This window comes from Candoia aspera, chromosome 5 (genome assembly GCF_035149785.1).
Source record: "Candoia aspera isolate rCanAsp1 chromosome 5, rCanAsp1.hap2, whole genome shotgun sequence".
In the NCBI taxonomy this organism is placed as follows: Eukaryota; Metazoa; Chordata; class Lepidosauria; order Squamata; family Boidae; genus Candoia; species Candoia aspera.
This window is the reverse complement of record NC_086157.1, coordinates 113571694-113590907: the sequence shown is the minus strand read 5'-3', so window position 1 is coordinate 113590907 and position 19214 is coordinate 113571694. Positions and strand designations below refer to the sequence as shown.

The 19214-nt window shown below is 50.1% G+C and overlaps 2 protein-coding genes and 2 non-coding genes across 5 annotated transcripts in view; 3 read left to right on the top strand and 1 right to left on the bottom strand.

Moving 5' to 3' along the window:
- The first annotated feature begins 1900 nt into the window (after positions 1–1900).
- Positions 1901–13864, top strand: RPS3 (ribosomal protein S3). The gene is made up of 7 exons (XM_063305976.1): positions 1901–2014; positions 4450–4580; positions 6113–6206; positions 10685–10779; positions 12530–12717; positions 13102–13298; positions 13807–13864. The coding sequence occupies exons 1-6, from the start codon at positions 1985–1987 to the stop codon at positions 13293–13295; spliced, it is 732 nt and encodes a 243-aa protein (XP_063162046.1). The 5' UTR covers positions 1901–1984; the 3' UTR covers positions 13296–13298; positions 13807–13864.
- On the top strand, positions 6362–6509 carry LOC134499404 (small nucleolar RNA SNORD15). The gene has a single exon (XR_010068128.1). It is a non-coding gene; the product is annotated as a small nucleolar RNA SNORD15 (small nucleolar RNA).
- On the top strand, positions 12289–12438 carry LOC134499403 (small nucleolar RNA SNORD15). Its single transcript, XR_010068127.1, has one exon. It is a non-coding gene; the product is annotated as a small nucleolar RNA SNORD15 (small nucleolar RNA).
- A 4250-nt stretch (positions 13865–18114) lies between the features above and the next one.
- SERPINH1 (serpin family H member 1) overlaps positions 18115–19214 on the bottom strand; it is a 415650-nt gene continuing 414550 nt past the window's right edge. The window contains exon 4 of one of the 2 annotated variants that reach the window (XM_063305980.1): positions 18115–18723. In XM_063305980.1, coding sequence (XP_063162050.1) covers positions 18421–18723 — 303 coding nt within the window. In that variant the 3' untranslated portion in view covers positions 18115–18420. The remainder of the gene's footprint in view (positions 18724–19214) is intronic. The other variant, XM_063305981.1, reaches the window with a different exon arrangement.

Genomic DNA, 19214 nt, shown 5'->3' with positions numbered 1-19214 from the left:
TATTGTCTTCTTCCACTTCCGCGCATTGCTTGTTTAAAAATAATTCCTTATCTCTTCTGGCTAATCTGTGGAATTTTGCATTTAATTGGGCATATCTCCCCCTATCACTGTTGCCTTTTGCTTGCCTTCTTTCTTGGGCCACTTCTAGTGTCTCAGCAGACAGCCATTTTGCCTTCTTGGTTTTCTCTTTCTTTGGGATGTATTTTGTTGCCGCCTCTTGGACAATGTTGCGGACTTCTGTCCATAGTCCAGTCCCTTAAATCTATTCTCCACCTCCACTGCATATTCCTTAGCAATATTAGTGAGCTCATATCTAGCTGATCTGTGGGTCTTCCCTAATCTCCTTAGTCTGATCCTAAATTGTGCAAGAAGAAGTTCATGATCTGAACTACAGTCATTTGACTGCCCACCTTAGCATTCCAGTCTCCTGTGATGAAAATAACATCTCTTTTAGGCGTGTTGTCCAGCAGGTGCTGCAGATCCTCATAGAACTGCTCTACTTCAGCTTCTTCAGCATCTGTGGTTGGGGCGTATATTTGGATCACTGTCACGTTAGATGGCTTGCCCTGAATTCGAATTGAGATCATTCTGTCATTTTTTGGATTGTATCCAAGCAGTGCTTTAGCCACTTGACTATTAATTACGAAGGCTACTCCATTTCTTCTGTGGTCCTCTTGTCCACAGTAGTAGATCTGGTGGTCATTTGATGTGAAGTGGCCCATTCCAGTCCATTTCAGTTCACTGACGCCCAAAATGTCTGTCTTTAATCTTGACATCTCACCAATAACCACATCCAATTTGCCCTGGCTCATAGATCTTACATTCCAGGTTCCAATGGTGTGTTGATCCTTAGAACATCGGATTCGCCGTTCACCACCAGCACCGTCGGCCGCTAGCCGTCCTTTCGGCTTTGAGCTAGCTGCGTCATCACGTCTGGGGCTAGTTGAGCTCATCCTCTGTTCCTCCCCAGTAGCATTTTGACCATCTTCCGACCTGGGGGTCTCATCTTCCGATGGTATACCGACATATCTCTGGTTGTACTGATCCATTTAGTTTTCACGGCAAGAATACTGAGGTGGGTTGCCATGACCTTCCCCAGGGATCGCATTTAGTCTGACCTCTCTGTCATGACCTTCCCGTCTTGGGTGGCCCTTCACGGTTTAGCTCATGGCATCATTGAGGTGCTCGAGCTCCAGCACCACGACAAGGTAACGATCCTTTGCTGAAGGCACTGACTCATACCCTGAGCGAATGTTCTGTTTTTGCACAAAACCCTAACCCATGCATTAAAAAAGTCAAGCTTGGGCTTGACCTGCTGACGGTGTTGTGTGAATTCCCAGCCATGGAAAGGGCTGGAATACCCCAGTGTTAGTTGAGGAGGTGGTAACACTGCACATGTGAAATGCATGTACGGGGGAAAGAATGCAGTGGAGCATTTCCCATTGTTTCCCATTCCCACAGTCACGTGTGTGAGATGTGCAGTTATACAAACTGAATAGATAAATAAATAATCTCTGACAAAGAAACTTCACAGCTATACTGCCTCTGCACATGGAAGTTCTAGATTTCCTGGCTGATGGAAAATGAAGTATACTTTTCCTCCTCTTCATTCCTGGAGGCAGATGTCAGGATGATGATGATGATGATTGTGGTTGTTGATGATGAATATTACTATTGTTGTTGCTGTTATTATCTCAAAGCCCAGCTAATACTACTTTCAGCATCAGCCTACACTTCCCAGAACCCACTGGTACATCCCGCTGATCAGCTCGACCAATGGGAAGTAGCGAACAATCATTCAATCCTTCCCGCCCCCCCCGGGAGCAGCCGGCTCTCGAAGAACGTCAACTACACCTCCCAGCATGGCTCGAGGCTCCTTCCGTCCACGTGTCCCCAGCTGGCCAATACAAAGCGGAAGAACAGCCCTATAGTCTTCTGCGCCGGCGGAAACCGCCTCTTTTTCGCCAGAGCGGCGCGGCTCAAGATGGCGGTGCAGATCTCCAAGAAGCGAAAGGTGAGGCTCTCCGGGGCCCCGCGGAGTCTATGGCTGGGCGGCGGGGGAAGAAATACGGCCGGGAGGAGGAGCAGCGGGTCGAGCGGCTCAGGGGGGCGGCGCGGCGGGCGTGCTGCGGGGCCGGGACCCTCGGATGGGAGCGGATTGAGGCTGCCCCCGCCTCCCCGCGGCTCCGGCCCAAGCCCTGGTCGGCTCTAGCTGAGCCACCGAGGCGGCGCGGCCGAGGCTAGACGTGCCGGCTGGGACCGGAAGCCGCTTGGTAGCTTTAGGGAAAGTGCTTGCGGGGTAGCACGCGCTTATGCTCGGTACTGTTGTATCTCAGCGCAGGGTAGGCCATGTTTCCCTCCACAACAGCCCTGTGAGGGAGGTTGGCTTGCGAGAGAGTGGCTGAGCCTGGACTTGAATCTGGGTCCTCGCAAATCAGCTCCAACAACAGCCTTGTGAGGTAGGCTTGGCGGAGATAGAGAGGCCCAGAGGCACCGGCGTGGGGAGTTCCTTCTAAAGCTGAAGGTAGGCTGGGGGATTCTGGGAGTTGGAGTCCACACATCTTAAAGTTGTCGAGGCTGGAAAACACTGCTTTAGCTGCTCGCAGTGCAGCCCTGTGAAGTGGGCTGGGCTGAGATGGTGCAAGGCCTAGAGTCCCCCAGGGAGCTTCTGTAGCTGAGGGGAAGACTCGAACCGGGGTCTCTCCAGTGCCAGACCATCACTTTAACTGCTACGCTGCACCAGCTCTGAGGGTTGGGGTGGGGAGAGGGAAGAACCTGTTGGACTGATGCCTGAGCAGGTGCCCCAAGGGAACAGGAGGAAATGGGGGCTTTCCCTGTCTTCAGTAATGGGTGTTTTGCATGCACATGGAGGTTCTGCTAAACAGGCCTTCCCCAGTGATAAACTAGCAGCAATGGGGAGAAAACCTCCATGGGGCTGCTCTTTCTCCCTGGGTGTGTTGTACAGGTAGTCCTCACTTAACAACGATGCTTTCAGTGATGGCTTGGACTTAGGATGGTGCTGGAAAAAACGACTTACAACTGGTCCTCACACTTACGACCGTTGCAGTGTCCCCATGGTCACATGATCACGATTTGGTTGTTTGGCAACCAGTTCACATTTATGACCATTGCGGCGTCCCATGGCCACATTGCCATTTGCGACCTTCCTGGCTGGCTTCTGGCAAGCAAAATCAATGGGGAACTGCATGATTTGCTAAATGCCCACATGGTTCGCTTAATGCCAGCGGTGATTCACTTAACGACTGCCACAAAACGGTCATAAAATCAGGTTGGATTCACTTAATGACCACTTTGCTTACCAACCAAAATTCCAGTCCTGATTGTAGTCGTTAAGTGAGGAATATCTGTAAAGGGATCGGCAGAAGAGAATGAGAGGAAAAAGTATGGCAGAGATCTGTATATTTGGGGGAAACTTCCAGATATTCTGACTTGGCACAAATATTAGGGACTCAACAGATACGGGGCGTAACACAGCATTTTGTGGGAGAAATGGAATGAGTTGTGTCACGGTTCCATTGTAAGCGTGAGTTTTATTTAAAGGGTGTGAGCAGAAAACAGATTTAACACAGGTTAGGAATAAGCAGGCTCTGCGAGAATTGCAGTTCGTCGTGTCAATGTTTGCTGACAGAATAGATGCTTGGAGGTGTGAAGTTAGGCGGACCAGGTTGGTCCTTGGGAGAGGGCAGTTTTGGGGTAGCCTGGTCCAGAAAATGGCCAAAAACCTGTTTTTGCTCTGCAGTTGCACAAAGGGGCTTCCTCTTTCTGATTTGTGCTGTTGCAGGCTTTGTATGTGGGTAGGCCTGTCCTTTTTAGTAAATTCTGGTCACAAGTCTGGCAATCTGGCCTTTTCTGGTCACCTGGTGTGTAACTGGTTCACCTTGGTGGGATGGCAATACTGAAGCCAGTGAAGTCCTTCTGGGCAGCAGCATTATGGGTGCTTTGGGGTATACTTCTGAATCCAAGCGGACGGATCCTTGGGACTATTAAGTCCTGGCCTTTCCTGAATGCCCCAGACTGTGCTACAAATACATTTTTGCCAAGGGGACGAAACGTAACCTGTTCCCTTCCCCAGAATCAAAACCCATTCACGGTTAAGATCTGGCCTGCCACCCTCTTTGGTGGTGAGGCTGATTCCTTGCACATGCAGAGAAACAAAAGCAGAGCTCGTGATTTTAATGACCATACAAGCCCGTGTGGTCTTGCTTCTGAGCACCAGTAACGAGGCTCTCTGTTTGAACAAGCGAACAGCATCAGGCATTGGAGCTTACCAGGCCTGAATATTGCTATGTGGGCACCTGGGACCCTCTCCCATTTCCAAGAGAGGGTAGCTTGTATTTATGGCAGGTTGTGGGGTGGGGGCATGGCTTTGTTCCTCGAAGTGATGAGGGTCTGCAGGGTTGGCGTCTTACCACCTGTGTTTCCTTTTAGTTTGTGGCTGATGGTATCTTCAAAGCTGAACTGAATGAGTTTTTGACTCGGGAGCTGGCTGAAGATGGCTACTCTGGGGTGGAGGTCCGAGTTACCCCAACCAGGACAGAAATCATCATCCTCGCCACCAGGTGATTTGTGTGCTCTCGCTGTCAGGTGGTTGCAAGCTCCTTGACCCCTTTGGGTGCTAGCTCCCCCATTATTGGAAGAAGACTCCTTGTGGGGGAAGCAGCAGTGTGCTGGTTCTTCATCTGAAGTTGAGATGGCCCTACTAGGGGTGGGGATGGACCCTAAGCAGGGCAGTACATTGGGGCCTAAAATATTTTTTAGACTCAAGTCTGGCAGTCTTGCTTTTGTAGGATCTTATAGGATGGGCAGATTTATTTTTGTGTGGGTAGTCTTGAATATAACCAGCCCTGGGCCATGCAAGGCTGGGTAAAGTTGTTACATGGACAAATCTAGATGCACCCATCACTACCCAGGCTGAATCCATTTGAGCTTCTGGATGGTCTTCAAATCAAGAATCTGGTAGCGTATTTTCTGATTAACAAATTTTATTAAATTTCATTAAAAGACGTAAGTTATCAGCTTGCAAAAATTTGTGCCTCGTAATAAAATTTTTACTCAGAGAAGCTGCTACTGGATACCTGGTTTTTTGCCAGCATAGACTAACATCAGTCTCTGCCTACAATGGATGGCTTTCAAGGGCAGCTCACCAAACTGCAGTAGTCCAGCCATGAGATGCCAAGGCCATGAGTGTCCGTGTGTGCAAGGCCACTTAGTCCAAGAAAGTTCACAACTGGTGCACAAGATGTCATTGTGCAAAGGTTCTCCTGAGCCATTTACCATTTTGAAGATCAAAAGCAACCCCTTAAATTTCCACTGAGCAGTTGGCAACCAGTGCAAATATTTCAGTATGGACATTATGCGATCTTTCTCCTTGCACTGCAGGTAGTCCTTGCTTAACATCTGTTGGTTTACTGACGGTCTGAAGTTACAACGGCCTCCAAAAAGTGCTTTATGGTCTGTACTCACACTTACGACCGTTGCAAACCATTGTACCACCCCCACGGTCACATAATCACAGTTTTAGCAGTTGGCTCATATTTACGACGAGTTGCAGCATCCTGCAGTCATGTGATCACGATTTGTGACCTTTTCTGCTGGTTTCCAGCAAATAACATCCATTGGGGAAGCTGGATTCACTTAACGATATGGTGATTCACTTAATGACCATTGTAAAAATGGTCGTAAAATTGGATCCAGTCACATGGTGACTCACAATGACCACACCACTTAACCAATTTTCCAGTCCTTGCTGTGGACGTTAAGTGAGGACTACCTGTAGTTAGTAGCTGAGGTGCTGAATTTTTACCAGCTGCTACTCCTGGGCAGCCTTGACAGATCGCCCACGGAGAACAGGTTGCCAGACAGAATGCAAGCAGGGCGTAGGTAGTTCTACACGTGCGCGGTTTGTTGGAATAGAGCAGGAGAAAAGCTTTTACGAACCCCTTCTCAGAGGAGCTCTGCTGGATCAGATCTGATACCTCACAGTTTCAGTAGCAGCTAAATGCAGGTTAGACTGCTGGCATAAAGTATTTGAAAGGTCCAAAGTTATCCTGGCAGAATTGGCCTGATGCCCATCTTTTCCTTTGCATTTCAGAACTCAGAACGTTCTTGGGGAGAAAGGACGCCGGATTCGCGAGCTGACGGCCGTCGTTCAGAAGCGATTTGGCTTTCCGGAGGGAAGTGTGGAGGTAATGATGGCTTTTTTCTATGCCTTAGTGCAGTGTTTTTCAACCTGGGCACGTTTAAGGTGTGTGGACTTCAACTCCCAGAATTCCCTGGCTGGGGAATTCTGGGAGTTGAAGTCCACCCAGGTTGAAAACCCCTGCCTTGGTGCTGATGTTCCCTTCAGTGACGATATGATGACGAGTCAGAAAGGGGCACCCTCTTGATCAGAGCAGACAGCCCTGCGCCACGTTCTGGGGTGCTTTGCTGGTTAACTCTGACGATGGTGCTCTGTCCACTGGATGACCAGAGGCATTTGTCTGAGAAGGGAGAGCTGAGGAGCAGGATTTCTCTCTCGTGTGAATTTGAAAGCCGCGAGCCGCTCCGTCCGGGCTTTTAATGGGCTGTTTCTCAGCTGCCTGGGTATGGGTGTGTGCCAAGCACTGGATTTATTTATTTATCTATCTATCTAATTTATCCCCGCCCATCTCCTCCCGTCGGAGGCCTCTGGGCGGTTTACAACAAGCGATTAAAACCATCACAATAATACAAAAAGTAAAATACAGTAAAAATACAGTAAATAGAAATAAAGAATAAAAAATCCAAGCGATGAAAGATCTAAAACAGTCCAAGTGTGGGAGGAGTGGTCTATAACAACCATCCCAATGTAGCTCTATTCCCCTCTCCACCCCAAGCGAGGCGGCAGAACCAGGTCTTCAGACTCCTCCGGAAGGCCAGGAGCGATGGGGCCAATCTCACCTCCGGGGGCAGCATGTTCCACAGGGCGGGAGCTACTGCGGAGAAGGCCCGCTTCCTGGACCCCGCCAGATGAAATTCTTTTACAGACGGGGTCCGCAGCACGCCCTCTCTGCACGATCGGGTGGGATGGGTTGATGTAATGGGGAGGAGGCGGTCCCTCAGGTAACCTGGCCCCATGCCATGTAGGGCTTTAAAGGTGATAACCAACACCTTGAACTGGACCCGGAAGCAAACTGGGACCCAATGCAGCTCACGCAGCCGTGGTGTTACATGTGCCCTTCTGGGGGCACCAAAAACAGCTCACGCAGCTGCATTCTGGACCAGCTGAAGCTTCTGGATACTTTTCAAGGGTAGCCCCATGTAGAGCACATCACAATAGTCTATCTGAGAGATAACAAGGGCATGAGTGACTGTTCGAAGGGCCTCCTGGTCCAGGAAGGGGCGTAACTGGTGCACGGCATGTAGCTGCACAAAGGCTCTCCTGGCCACGGCTGCCACTTGCTCTTCGAGCAGGAGCCGTGAATCCAGGGAGGACCCCCAAGTTATGCACCAGGTCTGTCTGGGGCAGTGCAACCCCATCCAGAACCAGAGATGTTAATGTCCTGGATACAGAAGAACCATCAACCCACAGCCACTCCATCTTACCAGGGTTCAGTCGAAGCCTGTTGTTCCCCATCCAGGCCCCCACAGCCCCCAGACACTCTGAGAGGGTGGTCACGGCGTCACTTACTTCACCCGGGATGGAGATGTACAATTGAGTATCATCAGCATGCTGATGATACCTCAACCCGTGGTGACGGATGATCTCGCCCAGCGGTTTCATGTAGATGTTAAAAAGGAGAGGGGAGAGTACTGATCCCTGTGGTACCCCACAAAGAAGGGGCTGCGGGGCCAATCTCTCCTCCCCTATCAACACTGACTGGGACTGGTCCTGGAAGAAGGAGGTGAACCAGCGTAAGACTACGCCGCCCACCCCCAACTCCCTGAGCTGCCCCAAAAGGATACCGTGGTCGATGGTATCGAAGGCCGCTGAGAGGTCAAGAAGAGCCAGGATGGATGCACTGCCTCCATCCGGCTCCTGCCAGAGATCATCCATAAGTGCGACCAATGCCGTTTCCGTCCCATAACCGGGCCTGAAACCTGACTGAAAGGGGTCTAGATAATCCGTTTCCTCCAGGACCCTCGAGCTGCAAAGCCACCACGTTCTCAAGCACCTTCCCCAGAAAGGGGAGGTGGGAGACTGGACGAAAATTGTCCAGGACAGTAGGGTCCAGCAATGGCTTCTTGAGGAGGGGATGTACCAACGCCTCTTTAAAGGCTGCTGGAAACACCCCCTCTCCCAAGGATGTATTAACCATTGCATGGACCCAACCACATGTGACCTCCCGGCCTGCTTTTACTAGCCAGGAGGGACACAGGTCTAGATGGCATGTGGTGGCATTTACTGTCCGTAGGATCCTGTCCACTTCCTCAGGTCCAACAGGATCAAACTGCTCCCAGATAACTGGGTAAACCTGTTCCCCTGGTATCTCTCCAGACCCTGCTTCATGCACGGAGTCCAACTTAGACCGGATCCGAGTGATTTTATCCTGCAGATGCTCAAAAAACTCTTCCACACGGCCCTGTAAGTGGGTCACTGGGCCCACCTTCCCCAAAAGGGTGCATGTGATCTTAAACAGGGCCGTCAGGCGGCAATCTATGGATGCAGTAAGAGCAGAGAAATACTGCCGTTTCGCTGCTCTTACCGCCACAAGGTAGGCCTTGATAGCGGCCCTAGCTTGTGTTCGGTCGGATTCGGTCTTTGTCTTCCTCCAGCGGCGCTCTAGGCCTCTCTTAAGCCTCTTCAGAATCCTCAACTCCTCCGTGAACCACGGGGAGTGCCGGGTTCGATGAGGCAAGAGAGGCCGCACAGGCGCGATCCTGTCCAAGGCCCCGGCCGCCTCCCTGTTCCAGGCAGCGGCCAGGGCCTCCGCTGGACCATGCAGCAGATCACCGGGTATAACCCCCAGCTCCCTCCGAAACTCAGCCAGGCCCATCAGTCGCGAGGGGCGGGCCAGTCGAATGGGTCCGGCCTCCCTGTGGGGGGGGGGGCGGCATAGGAGAATCTCAGGGCCACCAGGCTATTTAAAAGGCAGGTATTGAAAACCTCTCTGCTGTAGGCTTGCGTTGAAGGAAGGGCACTAGAAGTTGTTTGCCCGTCTGGATCTATGCCCCTTTTCAGACGTAGTGTTTTTCAGAACGGCTCCAAGTAGTGAAGTGAAGATGAAAATGGAATTACAATAAAACATCACTTCCTTTGCAAGTACGGACAGGTTTTATGAATGTAACGTAAGGAAGAAATGCCAGCGTGTGTCTTGGCTGTTACACTTCAGTCGAGTGGTACAAGTATTACTGGCATGCTTTTATAGAGCAGTCAGCGTTAACAAAATTCCAGTGGTGGCCGAGGGAGAAGGGGGGATATGGGGTGGCCAGATTCTTGATGCCTCCCTTTAAATAATGGCCCTGGACTTAGCAAGTAGCTCAGGATCTCTGTGCTTAAACTCAACCCCCATCACCGCACGGAGCTCTTTTTGTCACTGGATGCCTGGAGTCCAGAGAGTTCCTCTGACGCTAGTCGGGTGCTGGATCGGACTGGCAGTTGGTGGGAAAGGGTGTGCGATCGGCCACGGCCCTGCGTCCTCCAAGCGCCGTGACCTGCACGTCACATCAGCCCCGGGCACTTGTGATCGTTTTGGTGACAGCTTCTATCTGGAAGGCCGATGTTTTGGGAAAGCTGATCTTGCAGTATCTTTGCTCTTGTAGGGCCTTCGTTTGAAATTTCAAGAACAGCCGGTGAGCTTGGCTGCCTTGCCCTGTTCCGAGGACACCTAGAGGATAGCATAAGGGCAGTCCTCGTTTAATGACCACAGTGGGGACCAGAATTTCAGTTGCCAAGTGAAGCGGTCATTTAGCAAATCTGACCTGATTGTACGACCTTATGTGGCAGTTGTTAAGTGAATTGCTGTGGTTTTCAAGAGAGCCATGTGGTCGTTAAGTGAATCACACGGTCCCCCATTTTTGCTTGCTAGGAAGGTGGAAAATAGCAATCACATGACCGTGGGACAGTGCGACGGTTGTAAATGCGAACCGGTCGCCAAGAGCCCAAATCATGACTATGGGGATGTCGTGACTGTCGTGTGAGGACCGGTCGTAAGTTGGTTTTTCCAGCACTGTCATAAGTCTGAACCATCACTAAACGAATGGTCATTAAGCAAGGACTGCCTGTATTTAGTTAGTCCTCTGTTTTCAGTCCTTTTGCCTCCTTGTGCTTAGCAGGTTGGAGAGGGTGCTGTGCCCAGTAGAGGCCACACAGATGACTGGGTTTGTGCAAAATGCTTAACATCTTGTGCAAATGCTGTTAAGGTAACCGTACAATAAAGGCACTGTTAGTCCTCATGGTTGGTGCTTCTTGTCTGGACTACCTCGCAGGGCTGACAACTAGTCTAACTGGCCAGGTTAAGTATGTCACACAGTCCAGCCGTTGGATCATCAGGTAGGGCTTCTGCCAGCACACAGGCATCTTTGGAAGTGTTTGGATGGGGCCATCTCCAGACTGAACTCAAAAGCTTGTTGGATTCTCGGAGGCAAAAGTCCATGGGCGAGGTAGTATTTTCCCTGGGTTAGGTACAGGGCAAAAAGGAGCTTCAGAGCAGAGACTCTGTAACTCTTGCCGGCTGTGTGTGAAGCATGTCACTTTCTGTTCCAGCTCTACGCCGAGAAGGTGGCCACGAGAGGGCTGTGCGCCATCGCCCAAGCAGAATCCCTGCGTTACAAGCTTCTGGGGGGCCTTGCAGTGCGTAGGTAAGCATTGGGCCGAGGTAGGGCTGCGCCGCCTCCTTCCCTGCTGGCTGCGACGGCTCTGGATTTGATGCCGCTCTCCTTCACACCACCTAAGTGGGCAGGGCCAGAAGAGGGGCACTCGGGGCCTTCCCTGCCCCTTCAAGTTTACAGGCAGAGCGTGGATGTCTGCAAATGGTTGGTTAAAAATACCAGATATTGAGTAGGGCAGCCACACACCCACCCCGCTGTGCAAAAGCCGTCTCCAAATTAGGTTTCAAAGGATTTGGCAGAACTGGTGGGTTCGGGGGCCAGGCCGCTTCGGTCCAGTTCGGAAGCTTCGTTTCCAGAAGCCGGATCTCTCAAGCTGAACTTTTAGGTGCTAAATTTAGAGATCTTCCAGGTCTGTGTTGAGAGCACAGAGGTGGCTTCACAGCGCTGCGTCACACTTCCTTTAGATTGGGGTGTGGATTTGAGAGTTTCCAGATGGGGCTGATCGGCGTTTCCTGGGAGCCCCCGCCAAGATGAGTAGAGACCGTGGTCTGGAATGCTAGCAGTCGTGGCAGGTAGCTTTCGATAATTTGCTCAATACGTAGATGAACAGGTGTAATGTTTTTGACTCATGAGTTTAATGGGATTCTTTTTATCTAGTTTTAGGACTTGTGTGGAGAACAGATCCCATTTTAGGTCATATTTATGCAGAAATACTGAAAATCCAAAAGAGTTCACCAGCTTTTAAGCACCGCTGTAGTTTAGCCAATCCAAACAGCCACAGGCTTCCCGTCCCTGCATTAGAAGGTCAGAATGCTTCTCGTAGGGCATAGGGGATTTCTGGGGAGTCCTTGGTGCGCTCTCAGCCTGGTTGCTCGCTTGCAGATGTTTCATGACCCGACTAGACAACAGAAGGTAAAAGAAGAGAATTCCTTGCAGGCGAACCAGAAGGTAGAAAGAGAACAATTTCATGAAATTGTAGCATGGGGAGGAACCAGATATTTAAACCACTGGATTAAATACAGCATACTACGATTTCATGAAATTACAGTATGCTGTACTTAACCCAGTGGCTTAAATACTCTGGTTCCTTCCCTGAGACGCCTGCAGTATTTTAAGTTCAGCACGGATAAAGGACTGGCTTTTCCAGAGAAGGGTACCCGTAACGCTGAGTTCGTACGACTTGGGTTAGCAGAACAGAACGGCTGCATTCACCAATCGTGGTTTATCCAAACAAATAGACAACGGGTTAATTTGGTGGCCTTGTTCGCACGATATGCTGCTGCAGCCGTGCAAATGGCCGTACTCCTTTCAATCTGACCAGGTCTAGCTTGTTGCGCAACCTCAGCCTAATGAGGTTCGAATGCGCCGCTCCGCCTCGGTCTGCAGCAAAGACGCTGCTGTTGAGTTTCTAGTGGGTGCATCGCTGGCATCTTTAAATGTTGCGGCCTGTGCCTGAGGAAGCCCCTGCCATGCTTCTCCGGGGTCTTGTGTCTCGTGACAGCTGTTCTGGGCTGCCTGCTTTGGGAGCCAGAGAAATCCCTTCGGTGATGATACGATGACGAGTCAGAAGAGGCCCCCTTCTGCCTGTGGTCAGTGGCACTCCGCCACGTTCTGTGGCCCTGTGTTGGCGGCCCTGGCAAAGGGGGGGGTCTGGTCTTTGGATGAACTAGAGGCATTTGTCTGAGAAGGGCAGCTCTTGAAAAGGAGGGGGGGAAAAGCTCCCCCCCGCAGCTCTTGTGCTTACACCCCCAGGCCTTATTGATGGTTCCTCTCTGCCCAGGGCGTGCTATGGCGTCCTCCGTTTCATCATGGAAAGCGGAGCCAAGGGCTGCGAGGTGGTGGTGTCGGGCAAGCTCCGGGGCCAGCGAGCCAAGTCCATGAAGTTTGTGGATGGCCTGATGATCCACAGCGGGGACCCCGTCAACTACTACGTGGACACGGCTGTGCGCCATGTCCTCCTCAGGCAGGGTAAGGCGCGGGACCTCCTCCAAACCACTCTGTTTGGCTCACGCTTTGAGAGCCCCTGCTCCACTCTCCCCCCCAGATTTGTGGGCCCTTCTGTCTTGAGGAGCCACAGCTGGGCTGCCTGCTCGCGGGTCTGGACCAGGCGCACTGTGCCATGTGCAATTCTGTGCATTGGTTTTTCTACAGACCATCGTGGTTAATTTTGCCAAATGTGTATTTCAGACAGGGAGGTGCTCCTATGAGGAAAGGGCCCACTGCATGGGGGTGGGTGGGAGGAACAGCCTTCCTTGCTGCAGCCTGTGTCCCCCCCCCCCCAAATCTTTGGGTTTCTGCTGCTGAGCTTTCAGGGCCAAGCGAGCTTGCCTGAGCACGTCCTCTTCTTTGCAGGCGTGCTGGGCATCAAAGTGAAGATCATGCTGCCCTGGGACCCCAGTGGGAAGATTGGGCCGAAGAAGCCCCTGCCGGACCACGTCAGCATCGTAGAGCCCAAGGAAGAGATCCTGCCCACCACCCCCATCTCAGAGCAGAAGGGCACCAAGCCAGAGCAGCCACCAATGCCCCAGGCTGTGCCCACCGCGTGAGAGGTAAGGGTCCGGCTTTGCTCTGCCCTGAAAAGGGCCTGTTGAGGAGGAACAACGTCAACGGCAGGCGAAGACCTGGTTTGAATTGTTACGGGTATTTGTACCCTTTGCCTGATCCCAGCACCTTGCTTGAAGGGTATCGTGTTGGTTGTTCAGCAGTGGTATTTGTTGACTGGGTTCTGAGCCAGTTTCAACGGATTGGTTTGCAATTAACACATTTGGTTTTGTGCTCTGCGTTGGCAAAGCACACAATAAATAAAATTATCCTCCAACCGGGTGGCCTTCTGCTCACTGTGGTTCCCATCAGCAGCTGTGCAGTAGATCTTGAGGGCACCAGGTTAGGGAAGGCTGTTGCAAGCTGCTGGGTGTATTGGCTGCCTGCAGCACCAAGAGAATTATGGGAATTTGTATTTATGGGACAGTAAAAATATGTCTTGTCCCCAAGGATTCTTTTTAAACTAAGGACTGGGCTTAATTGGTCACTAACTGATACTTTTTCTTTTCCTTGCAGGTTTTTGATATAAAACCTTGAAGTCCTGTAAAAATATCTCTTAATAAAATTTTTAAAAGCCAACAAGAGATGGTGGGGTTTTTTTTTTGTTGTTTTTTTTTACCTGCTCTCAGGACAGAGATCCTGTTCATCTGAAACCCAGTTCAATCCTTCCCAGACCAAATTGTGCTCTCAATTATGACAGTTTAGCCCAACTAACTAGCAGTCCCTTACAGACTAGGGCGGATGGGGGAGGGTTAAGTAGGGTGGTGGACCTCATTGCTCCCTGGGATGAGAGACCGCTAGGAGATTCCAGGACTTAAAAGCTACTGTGGGAAGCAGTTAAAATATTGGGGAGAACATCCAGGTAGGCCGCCTTCAGGCCCGTACCAAGAAGATTGCGTAGGCTTGTCCGTGAAGTCGCTGGGAGTGGAGCTGGACTAAAAGAAAATTTCTTTTTTTTTAAAGGAAGTTAGGTTTGTTGGTCCCAGAAGTACAGACTGACTCCTAAGCGTTACACTAACTTGGGGTCCTGGCGCTTCACTATGGGATTGCCCCTTCGCTGGATGGCCTATAAAATTAGGCTGTCACGCCCTCAAATCTTGAGAAAAAGAAAGGGCTGGACTGCTTGTTCTGAGATGGGTTGAGTTCATTTGCAGGGTGTTTAGGGATTAGATAAAATCCCTGGAGAGTTTGAGGCTGAAAATGCTCTTCCACAGTGCAGACGCATCACCAGTGATGCGTTTGCACTGTGAAAGAGTCTGGCTGATCTTAGCTGACCTGAACAAAAGAAGCGGAGCTGAGCCCAATCAAGATAATTGGATGGGAGACCACCAGGAAACCCCAGGGCCAAGAAGCTAGAGGGAAATGGAGCTGATATTTTGGAAGGTGGCGCTGCCAAACCGCTTCTGTGCCATTGCCAAGAAATCTCCAGGGATGGGTCCATAAAGTCATCAGACTCAAGCTTCGCCCACTTGGGGAAGATCCCAGCGTAGCAAAATGTCTACAAAAGCTAATATTCCTACAGGTGTAAAGCGAGGGGGGCAAAGCATTCCAGCGCGTCTTGTGTATTCTGGAACTGAGTAATGTGGGAGATGAAGATGGTGCTTTTGGTGCGTCTTGAGTCTGCGGGCGTTTGCGTGGTGCCATGGAGAGAGGGCAGCTGGTGCGGTGGGGGGGGGGGGACTAGTATGACAAAACTTTCAGGTCCTGGTCCTGCCTACTCCAGGCGGATGGGGGCACACACATGCCCACAAACATGAGGCTCGGTGGCCAGTGTTTTCTATCTTCGTTGCTGAAAGGGGCAACTTTAGGTCGTTCCTCAATGACCCTCAACAGCAGCATCAAATGCCCGCAACATCATCATTGCGTAAACGCTGCTGTGACCTATTTGCGTCCTGGCATCTGATGCTGCAGACCAAACTCTGCTCTCAGTTATGACAGTTTAGCCGTTGCAGCATCTGCGTTTTATTTTATAGCCCCTTTCCTCCAGGGGCTGCACATAGCACTCCCTTCTCTCATTCCCCCACCACCTCAACAACCCTGTAAAATAGCCCAGGGCCAAAAGAGTGACTGGCCCAAATCCCTCCCCACCCCTTGAACTTCCATAGGTGGGTGTGAGGCTTGAACCTGGGTTTCCCAGTCTAATCTAAACCAGAGTTTCTCAACCGTGGCAACTTTAAGATGGGTGGACTTCAACTCCCAGAATCCCCCAGCCAGCATTGGTGGCTGGGGGATTCTGGGAGTTGAAGTCCACCCATCTTAAAGTTGCCACAGTTGAGAAACTCTGGTTTTGAGCATAACTCCATTCATGGCCCTTTGCTTTTTCCAGTTCAGCCAAAGTCAGCCAGATTTATTCACAGTACAACATGCCAATCTAACCTCTGGGAACCGTCTGGTTTAATTCTTCAGTGCCCTGGAAAGGGGGAAGGGAGGTTTCTGATGCCCTCCCAAGCTGGGTGGTTGCCAGTTCCACCCTACATGCCCCCCAGAGTAAGAAAGCAATTCACTGAAAAACATTTTATTGCAAAAATTGTACAACAAAGTTGTGTGTGGCGAGTAAAAAAAAAGACATCTGCATCACAAAACATTGCTTGATTCACCCACCCATCCCTTCCCCCCCCCGAATACCTTCTCCACCCCGTCATGTGTCGTAGCACCATCACCCAGTGTGCCCTGCAGTGCTGTGTTGGGTCTGTGCTGTGCACCCGAAAAGAACATCATGAGGTTTCCCCTAGTGGTGAGGCTGGTCACTCATGTAACATGGGAAGGGCGTGAAGTTAGAAAAGCTGAGCCTCTGCATGTCTGTTTCTCTACCTGAGTCCAGCCCTTTAAATTTAGACACAGAGATGCTTAATCTTAGCTCTTAAAATCTTAAGAATTAACTTTTAACCTTTATAGGATTGTACAGTGCAGCAAAATGTGAAGTAGATAGGCTTGGTTCATGCATGATGCACCAAGACACCAAGGTTAGCTTGGTCTGCATGTATACCTGTGGAAGTATTTACTAACCTGGTTAAGGCACATTCTGGGTACATCAGCAGAAGGGAAGAATGGCCTTCAGCTGCCTCTCAATGGTGAGGGCTAAGATGTTGCAATAGATGGAAAAATGTAGGCATGAGGGTCAAAAGCACCCTTCGGTGTGCAATGTAAACATCAGAATGGGCCAAAATGCTTGGAATAAGATGCCACAGCTTGCCTGCCAGAGAGGCCTGGGCTTTTACCTTTCAAATGCCAGGTTTAATCACCCCTATTTCCCAGTTCCCACATATTTCTATACCCATGGTATAATTTCTCCACCCGTCCATCTCCCTAATCTCATACTCTCAATGGGCCTGCAGCACCATTACCCGCAGCAAGGCAAAAAGCTTGGGGGACCACGGCCAAAACACTGAGACGACCTGGGGGAAGCTGCATCAGAACGCCAGCAAGTCAAAATCTCCCCATTGCTGGAGAAGAAGCATCCATCTCGGCCATTTAGTCTAAATCAGTATTTTTCAAACTTGGCAGCTTTAAGAGGTGTGGACTTCAACTCCCAGAATTCCCCAGCCAGCACTGGTCTAAATTAAAATCTATTAATGGGATGGAGTTAATGAGGTTGATTTTGTAATGTGAAAGGATGGGTAAGTCCAGGATTTTGCAAAATCTGCGGTGTTGGACTGCTCAGTTACTAAAGATAGTCCAGCTTACTTCTCAAAGAACTCTTCAGGGGTGTCTGCAGGAAGGAGGGGTCAAAAAAGTCAAGAGGGTGGCCACAAGAGTGAGGTTGAAGCCCCACCCCTTTTTTTACTTGCATTGGGATAAACATACAAGCTGTCCTGGTTTAGTGACTGCCTTGTTCAGCGACTGTCCAGTTACAATGGTGATGGAAAAGGATCTTTGCAACCAATCCTCGCATTTATGGCCTTTGGAGGCCATAAAGCAAAGGATAGCTGATGTCAGATCCTAAGCACAGTTGCAGTTTCACTTAGCAACCGCTTCATTAACGACCAGTCCATTGTGGTCGCTAAACGAGGACTACCTGTAAAAAGGTGGGCCTTTGATTTTAGAGTTGTGGTCACCCTCTTGACTTTTTTGACCACCCCCAAGAACTCTTAAAAATACTCTTTCATCTAAGTGTTCTTTCCTGGATTAAATCAGAACCAGAAGCACTAAGTCTGCTCCTTCTGATTAATGCAGAAAACAGGAATCAGGCTGGACTGGAATCTGGCAGTTTTAATTATGCACTCTCGGCCCTGCATCTAAGCTTGCAATTTCTGGAATTCTGAGTTTAGGTTCTTCACCTTTCTGTCGTCCTGGAAATGCAGCCACCCCTTTGGCTGGCTCAGTGCTGCATCCAAGCAAAATCTTCCCCCGGTACAGGGCTTCTTGTTCTATTTCATAAAACTGAAAAAGAGGACTCTCACTTAGCAAGGATTTTAAATATTCGTATGTGCGTGCCTGGGTACCCAAAATCAATCGAGCCAAGTCAATGATTTGAAAACTGATTAAATACTAACAGTGCTTAAGTGGAACGTTTGAGGTAAGCAAAGGGTCCTGATTCCTCTAAGGGGTCAGAGTTAACTGTAAAAAGACTCGGTGAGGCTTCAACTATCTCTTTGCAGAGCTTGTATTGACTGCTAAATGTGTCTGTATCCATATTCTCAAAAATGCAAACCGGGTTTTGCACCAGTGAGAACATGGCAACGGGTAAGAAAGCCTTTTAATCTTCCTTCCCATCGTTACGAGCTCACAGCTCCAAAGTTCATCTACTGGCAGCTTTATGTCCCTTGGTGTGGCCAGACCCTTGCGCCATCTTTAGGGAGGCGGGATCCTCACGAGCGTAAAGGACCACTCTTCCTGAGAGGAGCCTAGGAACCTCACATCTTCCTAGCCTTGGGCTGCAGTGAATTTCCAGGGAAGATAAAACTAATCAAAGAGATAAAATGCTCTTAGACGGGGGCAGAAAGGGGCACGGGGGGAGTTACGCCCTCATCCTTCGCCACTTCCCTTGTTTGCACTTCACATCTCACCACTGTTGGTGACCTCCAAAATTTAATGGGTCAACGGCAGAGGAGCACCGGTTCAGAAAAGGCACCCATTGTCTCAACTTTTTTTTTTAAAAAAGCAACAAACGTACATAAACCTGCAGAAAAACTACAATTCATCACGCATTTTGTCTCCTTTTGGTTTAACTAGTCTGCCAATGAAAAGGACGGAGTTGGTCTTATTGTCCTTGATGAGGAAAACGAAAGGATGGTCGACGTAGAAAAGTTTGGGGTTCCTGATTTCTTCGCGGCTGTAGAGGTCTGACTCGAAGGGGTTCCCTTCCGTGTCCAACTCCAGGGCCGCCGCATGCAAGACGTTGGAGAGATACAGGTCCTTCTTGCCAGAAATCTTCGACAGATCTGCTTTGTTTTTGTCCACGGCTTCAGTTAAGCCAAGATCAGCCAAGTGTTTCTGAAGAGGAAGAGAAATAGACCTGTCTGTGAAACTTTTTCCCTGCCCAACCATTGGCTGAACTTCTATGATGTCGCAGACAGTTCAAATTACAGGCAGTCCTCACTTAACCACCACAATGGGGTCTGGAATTTAGGTCACCAAGCGATGCAGTCATTAAGCAAATCTGGACCTGATTTTATGACCATTTTTGCGGTGGCGGTGGAGTGCGTGACATGGCCGTTAAGTGAATCACGCAGTTTCAGAAGCCAGCTGAAAATGGCGATCATATGACTGTGGGATTTATTTATTTATTTATCAAAGTTCTCTGCCGCCCATCTCACATGACAATTCTGGGTGGCTGCTGCAACCGTCATAAACGCATGACGGCTGCCAAGCGCCCGAATCACGGGGATGCTGCGACGGTTGTACGTGTGAGGACCAGCTGCAAGGTGGTTTCTTTCAGCACTATCATAACTCCAGACAGTCTCCAAACGAACAGTCTTAAGCGA

What these genes read in the sequence shown, in the direction of transcription:
- RPS3 (XM_063305976.1), top strand. Translation starts at nt 1,985, where the DNA reads ATGGCGGTGCAGATCTCCAAGAAGCGAAAG. An exon ending in TTCCGGAGGGAAGTGTGGAG is followed by an intron (nt 6,207 to 10,684) that starts GTAATGATGGCT and finishes TTTCTGTTCCAG; the next exon opens with CTCTACGCCGAGAAGGTGGC. An exon ending in CCATGTCCTCCTCAGGCAGG is followed by an intron (nt 12,718 to 13,101) that starts GTAAGGCGCGGG and finishes TCTTCTTTGCAG; the next exon opens with GCGTGCTGGGCATCAAAGTG.